A 9,846-nucleotide genomic window follows, 5' to 3' on the forward strand; every position below is an offset into this window, starting at 1 on the left:
CAACCAGAGGCTATGTGCGCATGATAAAATCTATTTCCTACATCTCTGGCTCAAGTAAACAACAAAGGAAACATTGCACATCACAAAAAGCTTAGATGATGAAAGAAAAAGACAGAATGCCTCTAATCAAGGAAATGTTTTAAACCATTTGCTTTAAGCAGGAAAAGGAAAGAGTAGGGCGGATGTGAAATATAAAACATAACATCAATTATTAAACTTTTTGTCTAAATAAAATGACTTCCTGGAAAAAGATGAATTAGGAGATTCAGAACATGAAATGTGCCTTGAGTATTTTCAGTCTGCTTAAATATAACATCATTTATTGCCACTTCATATTTGCACTTAAACGCCACATTTTCCCCAAAGAAACAAGTAATAATATTTAACATAACTGGCATTGTGAAAACTTTAAATTATTCATTTAGAAAAGGACATGCAGCCTGATGCAATTCCCACTTCACTGCCAAGGCACATGTAATATATTGCAGTTCAGGTGCTGCAAAGTGCAGATCATGAAAATTTAAAATACTACTTCCCAGGATTATTAATAATGGAGAGTCACTCACTGTGAGAGGCCTTGGGATTGGCAGGAAAGAGAAATAAAATATTTTTTCCTGCCAGGGAGAAGGGTTTCTTCCAGGTTCGGAGCTGGCCTTTCTAGCCTCATAAAATAATGGTAACTCTCTGAACTGGGGTATAAGGAATTCATAGTCATAGATTTTAATAGATTATATGACCTTCTGAACAACACAGGCCTGAGACTTCACCCAGTTACTCCAATATGGTGTTTAATAACTTGTGTTTAAGTAAAGCTTATCCCCCAGAAGGGCAGCCAACCATGGTGTGAAGACTTCAAGAGATGGAGAATACACCACTTCCCCAGTAGTTTGTTCCCATGGTTAATCATCGTCACTGATAAAAGTGAAGGGGACTGTCCAGTTTTATTTTTGAAAGAAGAATCAATTCCTAGCTTTATTCCTTGCAAAGATAACTAAGCAAATGTAAACCAGTCACTCATCTTCATTTCTAGCTTTCCGTTCCTTCCTTTGGGATCCAAAGACGCATAGAAATAGGTCCCTTGATGAAAAAACCTCAGCCAAATCCACAGTTGTTGAAGGCTGTGCCATCCAGGCCACTGATGTGGGCACTAGGGTCACCACAAGCAGCACACTAGCTGGCTACTCCCGAGTCAGCTGCTGTGTCAAAGGCACCGTGATCTCAGGTCACAAGGCAGGGCAGTTCGGCAGCATGAGGATCAGCATTGTCTCAGGGACCAATCCAGGGACTAATCCCAACTCATGCTTTGACTCCTTTCTCAAGTCACATAAACTGGCATATTCAAACAAGTTCAAGGAGTTATTACAGCTTTATGCACCCATGTTTGACAAGATTAGCCTAAATTTCAGTTTGCCCATCTGTACTGGAGATAACAGTGGTTACTAGAGACAAAAACATTGAAAAAAAAAGTAATTCTATGAGTTTAAAATCAACCCACTGGAGAAATATTCCTTTTATAAAAAATCATTTCTAAATTTATATCCATGTGATTCTTAATGTTTTTATTGACAGAAAAATGAGTTTTAGTAAAGAATAGATTCCAATAATCCTATCAGTAAAATACAAAGATCAAGGAACTATTTCACAGAAAATAAAATCTTTAAATAATGGCAATAGTTTTTCATGGGGAAAAAAATTAAATTGAGAAACACCAAAAAATAATGTTTAACTGAGAAACTTTCAACCAACTTTAACAGGAGACACTTGGCAGGGGATTTACACTAATTCCCTTCATAATATCTGTTCTGTAAAACAGAGGTTCTAAACCTCTTTACCAACATGCAGAGAAAACCTTGAAATTCAAACCTAAAACCAATATAGTCACATTCAAAGAGGGATGGGATAGCTGTATGGCTGACAAGATTATCCAGAATGTTAATAATGTAATAATTTAAACTCGTTTCTAAATATTTGGGATTAGGATGAAATCTTGGAGGAAGAGGGAACAGATTGTACCATATGTGCTTATTACAGCATTTTTCACATATTCCTCTGAAACAGATGAGACTGGCCAGCATCAGAGGAAGGAAGTGCACTGGCTGTGTTGTAGGCTGATCCAGAGATAATTAACTCTTTTAAAACTTTCCTACAATGCAAACTGAAAAGCACAAGCAGTTGGGCACCACTTCTGCTGTGAGGGTTGAGAGCTGAGTTGTAAAGAGTCCTGGCAGGGAAACAAATCAAAAGTTTGAGATAGCTTAATGAAACATATAGGCAATAGAAGTGGATGGCTTAGGGGTTTTTTTCCCTACAAATATTATCTATCCCCGGGGTGGGCAATTATTTCAGGTGAAGGGCTGCTTATTGAGTTTTGGTAAGCCATCGCAGGCCTCATGACAGGCAGCCAGAGGCAGATAAATATTAATTTTCTAAATTTTTTAGGGGCTCCACAGGCCGCATTTTGCCCACCCTTGATCTATCCCCATTCTTTAGACACCCTATTAGGAATGGCCTTGCAGAGGGATATGGGGAAGGCTTCTGGATCAGTTCAGTAAACCTGTTTTATTCGTAGAAACACCATAAAAGTGCAGAGAAACATATGACAAATGGAACTGAGAATGGCCAGTGTTGGGGAAAAGGAAGTGGAGGGAGAAAGGGAGCTGAGAAGAAACAAGAACAGATAAGAAAAGACACACAGAACTGGGAAAAGATAATAACATTTGAGGTATATACCAAGGCAGCACCTCCAGCCTCCCCATGCCCCCCACAATCTCCTTCATCTGGACTTGTGCTTGAGACAACAGTGGACAGAGAACCTGCACAGGCAGTTGTGGGGTAGCAAAACATTATTTTTGTAGACCCCCCAAAATCCTAAGTCCTATTCCAAGGCAGAGCACACAGACAGAGAACAGACAAACCAGCTGATCATTCTGGGCTGTATCCAGCCTAAACCAGCATAAATCAGCAGAGCAGCACTAATTTACCCCAACTTGCTGAGTGTGACTGTAATAATTAGTGGCTGACAAAGAAGCTGTCACACAAAGCTTATGTCCTCCTTACCATGAGATCTTACTGTTAGTGTGAAGACTAGATGGCAGCAAACTCACCCACACATATGTGTTACACTGCACTTTTTCTATGACTTCTGCAAAGTACAGCTTTGTGAAACCTAACAGTCTGCTTACACTGCAAACCAGACTGCAGCTGCAGCTTCTGAAAACACACACCTGAGCTGGCTTTCAACTGACTGGCTCAGAAACTGCTAGCTGTGTGGGTACCGCAGCATGGCCTGTTCATGTTCACTCAGAATCCTGGGTGCCACCGCAGCACCACTGCTATTGGTACACAGATGAGCTGGTTCAAGGTTGCATCTACACAAACTTTTGGCATAACTTGGTAGTGCACTGTATACAAACCCCTCCAGGAATCAAGAACTGAATTGAGGTCTTCAGTGAATGAGGAAAGCCAAACATGTGCTTTGAACTACCTGCAGGTTCCAAAGAGGATAGGGCTAAACTGTTCTCAGTGGTAGCAGATGACAGAACAAAGAGCAGTGGGCTCAAGTTGCAGCAAGGGAAGTTTAGGTTAGATATTAGGAAAAAAATTCTCACTAGGAGGGTAATAAAACACTGGAAGAGGTTACCCACAGAGGTTATGGACTCTTCATCCTTGGAGATTTTTAAGACCCAGCTAGACAAAGCCTTGACTGGGATGATGTAGCTGGAGCTGGTCCTGCTTTGAGCAGGGGGTTGGACTAGATGACCTCCTGAGGTTCCTTCCAGCCCTAATTTTCTACAATTCTATGTGGAGACAGTGTTTGTGCTGAAAAATAGAAATGAATTTACCTATTGGGCAACCAAATTCTCACAGTGGATATCAGACACATGTCCTGGGTAGAGAGGGCTAAGAGGATGTGGTGTAAAGTGGGGAAAGGAAGGATCATCAGGCTGCCCATTCCTTCAGATTTGCTATGCTTTTGTCTTCACATTTTCCCTTTACTCCTCTCGTTGCTTCACATTTCTACCCTTTCCTTCCATCAACCCCACACTCATTGTCTCTCTTCATTCTCTGCCCTGTCCATTCTCAAGCCATTACCTCTGCTGCTTGCCCCCTGCACCATCCAGTCCAAAACCTGGTGCTCACCTATAATGTAGAGAGGCTTCCATGCTGGGACAGTAGCTACCCACGTACAGCTGAGCTCCCCATAGGCAAGTGCCCAGAGTCTGATGTGATGTGTGATTGAGTGTGTGTCTGCAAGCGAGCTGGTTTGAACTGCTACTCACCGGTCAGCTTTGTAGAAGCCAGACTGGCATTATTATTGCATGACAGAGCTGCTGGTCCCCAAGGTACATATGTATTCATTTAGCCGGCTGTCAATTACACCAGGACAAAATACTGTTTTCTATAAAGCCGAGAGGGACAAGCTCTGAAACCAAGGGACCGTCCTGATTTTCAGGGATATGAATACCCTTTCAGTGTGCAAAACAGACTGTGCATTCATACAGTCTGGGCGATGGCCCTAGGGGATCAGTGTCCAGGGGTTGGCGTTATATTTTTCTTTTTTTGTGGTGGGAGGCAGGCCCGGTGGTGATATAATTCTCAGGCACGGCAGATGGGTTCAAAGTAAATAACAATGGGCCACATGGCAAGCTGCTCTCTGCAGCTTTCTCCACAAAGGAGGAACCGAGATGGCTTCTTTCAAGCCCTGACAATGGTTTCCATGTGCTTTTGTGCTGTGTAAAATTAGGATTTTCATAGCCAGAACCGAAGTGTGATTAAACTGAAATGCATCTATGATACCAAGAGGCCCCAGCTCTTGACAGCACATAAAAGTTTACCATAATATGAGGACAGAATCTGCAATGCACTGCCTCCCAGCCAGAGAGCCCATCAAGGTCCGTGTGCCGAGGTGTCAGTGTGTGGAACAGCAGGCGTTTCATTACAGCCTGTCCACTCAGAGCCTGGCTTCTTGATATTGCTGTCACTCACATGGTGCAAATCTGGAACACTGCACTAAAACCAGTGGAATTAAACTGCCATAAGATCAGAATCAGACACTGGAAAACAGTATCTTAGCATTTGAAATGGATACCTCATAATGTTTAGAGATTTCATTAAACCATTCTGATTGCAGATGGCAGCTAGTAAATCCCAAAAGATCACATCCTTCTACCTGCACATACCCTTGGCTTATTTGTAGAAATTCCTACCTAACCCATGACATTGAAACAAGCCCCTTCTTTGCCATCTACCACCCCCATGTAAGTCTTCTAAGACTTACTATCTTTTCATGGAGACAAATACTGCAGTAACTCCACCCCAAATACTCTATTCCAGGTGAAATGAGCACTTCTGAAGTGCATGGCTCATGCCCAAGAGAAAGCTCATAGTTGACCTTTTTCCTCAGAGACTGGTTTTTTACCTTTTGCCTACATGTAGGTGTGACAAATAAAATATAAAAGCTTAGAACAGGTTGGTCTGAGGGTCTGATTTAGTTAGGAGATGCATCCATGTTAGGCATATGATTTCTTTCAACAACCTGGTGCCAAATTATTTACATATGTCTTCCTCCTACAAATTTTCCCCTGGCCAGAAAGGATAACATAGTTAGGAAAATGCTCAGGGATACTCAATGAATACCAGTACACTATAGGATTTAAAAAATCTATAGCAGAAATCATTATGACAAGTGCTTCCTCCCTCAGACATGACTGCTGACAGAATGGCTGATGTGCTGCTGCTGGAGGAAAATTAGAAAATGTTCCTGTATGAAATGGAAAAAAACCTAACAAAACAAGGAATCCAATGGCCATGGTTTCCAGAAACGGGTGCAGAGTGTGAGGCTCCTAAATGCATATTAATCCTATGCAAATAATTAGCCTGGATTTCAAAAGCCCTGTGCACTGAGGTCAGTGAGAGCTGCTAAGTGCATAGCACTTTAAAAAATCAAGATATTCCGGCCCTGATTTTAGAAAGTATTCCTATTCATGAGGGCTTGGAAGCATATGCCTTCCTTTAGCCAAGTACTTAAATCCCCATTGATTTCATGTGCTTTAGATATGAAAAAAGCATGTGCTGAAGAAGTTCTTTTCCTAACTGGGGCCTTGTTAAAGTGTCCTTCAGGGAGTTTCTTGCTTTGGAAGTAGGTCTTCTTGGAAAGAAAATTTGGAGCAAAAAATGAAGACCATAGAACTACAGAAATAAAGACTTTCTGTCTCAAGGGTCTGGACACCCAATTCTAATTGAAATCAATGGAAACTGGGTATCCAAATCCCCTATGGTATGTCTACCCTGAAATCAGAGGTATGACTATAGCCCAAACAGTTTAATCCAGCATGCACAGGTAACAGTAGCAGTCCAGGAAGTGGCATGGACATCAGCGTAGACTGTACAAGCTCACCTGGGTGTGTACTTGAGTTACTAGCTCTCACTGTAGCTTGTGCTTCTGTGTGTTGACAGCCACTGTCATTCAAGGTATATAGATTAAAGTCCATCTCCCCACAGCACTGTAAATTAGCTTTGCAAATCTCATCCTCCATTTCCTGCCAGCTGGGCAACACAACCCAAGTTTAGAGCCAGCCTAAGGATTTGTGAATCTTGAAATGGAGATGAATCCTAATGCTTCTCTTAAACTCAGAAGGGAGAATATTTAGTAGGTGAGCTTATTCACTGAAGGACTTTGCTTAAAGGAAAACTGTGTAATCACTCCTGCTTGGTTACACAGCTAAACAGAGATGTAATTAATGGTGCTGGTGGACAAATGTAAGGAGACAAAAGCTTCCTTATGCTAAAAATAACCAGCAATTGAGTTGAAATGAAGAAGGGAAAGATCTTCTATCTGCTCCCCAAAAGCCCCCAGAGCCCACCAGTTCTGACCCTGGTGATCTGTGTGACTGCTTATTTAATCATCCTCAAAAACCAGCTCAGAAGCTATAATCAGCAGCTGATTCACCCTGTTGCAGAAAGAGGGTAAAATTACCCTGAAAGTACACTTAAAAAAAATCCAACTCCCTGTTCGTAAATGGACCACAAGGTCTGAAATTCTCCAGTCCTTTCCAAGCCTCACAGTCACACTGAAGTCCATGAGAGTTTTACTTGAACAAAGTGAAATTCACCTAACATATAACCCCTACTTAAGTGATTTATCTAAGGCTCAATGGATTCTTAATAAGACCTTACACAGGACGTCTATCTAAGGTGAATTTTATCCACCAGCAAGATTTATCCCATAAAGAAAAAAAGAACAAATGTATGGGGTCTTACAGCAACCTCTTTTTTTATAACAGATTTTCAGTCCCTGTAACTGCTACTCTAATACTCAGAAGAGCTGACCCAAAGCTCATACAAATCAATACCATTGATTCAATAGGCTTTGATTCAGGGCCTTCATCCTTTGATGTGTGTTCCACCTGCCTGGCTACAGTGGGATCACAGACATAACGGTACATGCTGTAACTAACACACACAATTGGAGATAAATGCGTGCTGTTGGCATTTGAAGAGAATCCATTTGAACAGAAAGTGCCAGGGAAATCATTTTGACCAAGCATTCCAAAGTGACTTCACCAAGAGTTCTTTGGGAGACGGCATTCATTTGGGTTTTCATTATCACTCTTTCCATTTTAATGGATTTAGGTTTCATTTTATAGGTAGCACTTTGTGCCCTGATCTGGACAACCTGAATTATGGTAGGATCAAAATAAGCAGCTCTTCCACATCCTTGATTTTCCCTGGAGTCTCTCAGACATTGATGAGCAGTCATACTTAGATAAGTGATTTTCATTAATTTGCTGCCTTATTTATCAGAATAATGGATATGGATCAAATTATTCTCCTATTTACACCAGTATAATTTTCTTGAGTTCAGTGAAGTTACTCCTGGTTAACACTAGCATAAATATAAGGATACTCAGCTGCTTTGCTCCTTAACCTAATACAGTTTTGATTTTAGTAGGGCATGCCAATTACCTCCATTCTACTATATATTTTCATTATATATTTTCTGTCTATCCAGTTATTCTTACAGCATCTTGAGTTGTGCTGGTTGTCTTTTTTATATATTGTATTATCTGCATCATTCAGTAGTTAGCAAAATTAACAAGGATATCTCAATATCCCATAAGACTTAATCCTTCTCTCTACTTTTCTTATTGACATGGAAACGATCCCTGCGGTATCCAGGCACCACATTGCAGCAGCCATTGTTTTCATAATGAGAAATGACAGTAGGATCTCTGAAACATAAGATTCCATAGTCAGACATGCTATCAGTGTCTTGTTATTCCTAATAAGATTATATGAATATGTATCATGGCCATATGGAGAGACAAAAGATTTTAAAGTGAATATATCACCTAAATAAGCCCTAACTAATAAACACCAGCCAATCACTGATGCCCATTTCTGAACATTTTAGTGCTGCATTAAATTCTATGAAGGTTGATTGGCTCAGAGAAAAACCACACAAACACCAATGGAGAAAAAGAAAATGTGGACTGCTCCATTATCTCATATTTTATAGGGGAATTCAATTGCTCCCTTCAGCTAAAGCAAATCAAATTAATAACAAAATAACCCTTGTGAGACCATACCTAAGAAAACAAAACGTGATTCAAGTGACTGCAGTTATATAATGCCATAACTTAACTTACAATGTAAGAGTCATTTCTTCATGCTTAGTGCAAGGGCAAGAGACACTTGATCATCAGATGCTTCTTTTACTGATAAAACCCATCCAAAGCTATCCCTATTTATTTCCTATAGCCTTTTCAGAAAAAATAGGCTTTCCCAAGCCTGCAGTTAGGAAGGAGCATTTTTTGATCTGCTTGTATCGAGCTGTTGAATTAAAACAAAAACTACCTACAAAGCAAACCCTTTTTACTGTTGTCGCATTGCACTGTACATTAGGTGTATTTTAAAGATAGCAAAAAGTAGACCTTGTTGCTCTCTAATGGGGGGGTGTGTGTGTGTGTGTGTGTGTGTGTGTGTGTGTGTGTGTCACTCTGTGTGGTGTTTTGCTTTGTTTTTACCTTTTCCGGAGCTGGGAACTGCAGGTGATTTACTTCCAAGGGTGTGATCAAAGGAACTGTCTGAAAACCATCCTCGCTGGAAGGTTGTTTGCTGTTCTTGTCACTCAAATTACTCCCCAGCTTCACCATTCTTAGACCTCACTCTCCAGACCTAAAACAAATCAAGACAATCAATGTTACAAAAGCAAGAGTGGGGGAGGGCAGAAAGGAAAGATGGGTGGTAGAAAAGAGCCTTATTCTCCTCCATTCAATTCTGTGTATCAGTCATTTCTCATTTGGGCTATGGCGTCTAAAGCACCATCACTTTGCAGGACATTAAGCAAATAAAATAATATAAAATAAAATATCAGCAAGTGCTCAATGACAGCGCAAAAGAAACCCCTCAATCTTCAACACACCAAATATCACTGCAAATCAGGAACACATTTGCAAAAAAAAACCTTTCTGAAAAGGGCCAAATGCATCCCCTACTGTAAATCTACCAACAGCAGGGGACTTGCACCAGGGCTGGATTTGGCCACACTGTTATTTTTCAGCATGAGGCATGGGTTTTAACCCTTTGGTCCCCGGGGCTCCAAAAATCCTCCTGAGTGAGCAACATAAAGACAGCAAAGGCAAGAAGTAGACTATTAAAAATAAAGGGGCAAGGTGCAGCCTTGGACCTACTATTATTCAGGGTGCTGAATGCCAGACAGTGACTTCTGACATCTTATGGGCTGGGGGGTGGGTTTGAAGGGGGGGTTAAGTTATTAAAATAAAACAGGACCCTGAGAAAGCTGCTCTGATTAACAGTATCACCAGTTCCCCCACCCCCATACAT

General features: G+C 40.9%; 1 protein-coding gene across 1 annotated transcript in view; it reads right to left on the reverse strand.

The window, feature by feature from the left end:
• Positions 1-9,197, reverse strand: part of LOC109290029 (neuron-specific protein family member 2) — a 70,037-nt gene extending 60,840 nt beyond the window's left edge. Inside the window, exon 1 of the mRNA XM_019506402.1 lies at positions 9,027-9,197. Within this exon, the coding sequence (XP_019361947.1) occupies positions 9,027-9,155 (129 nt within the window). The 5' untranslated portion in view covers positions 9,156-9,197. The remainder of the gene's footprint in view (positions 1-9,026) is intronic.
• Positions 9,198-9,846: the final 649 nt, after the last annotated feature.

The sequence above is a fragment of the Gavialis gangeticus genome, unplaced genomic scaffold (genome assembly GCF_001723915.1).
Source record: "Gavialis gangeticus isolate Ggan-Ray unplaced genomic scaffold, GavGan_comp1, whole genome shotgun sequence".
NCBI classification, from domain to species: Eukaryota; Metazoa; Chordata; order Crocodylia; family Gavialidae; genus Gavialis; species Gavialis gangeticus.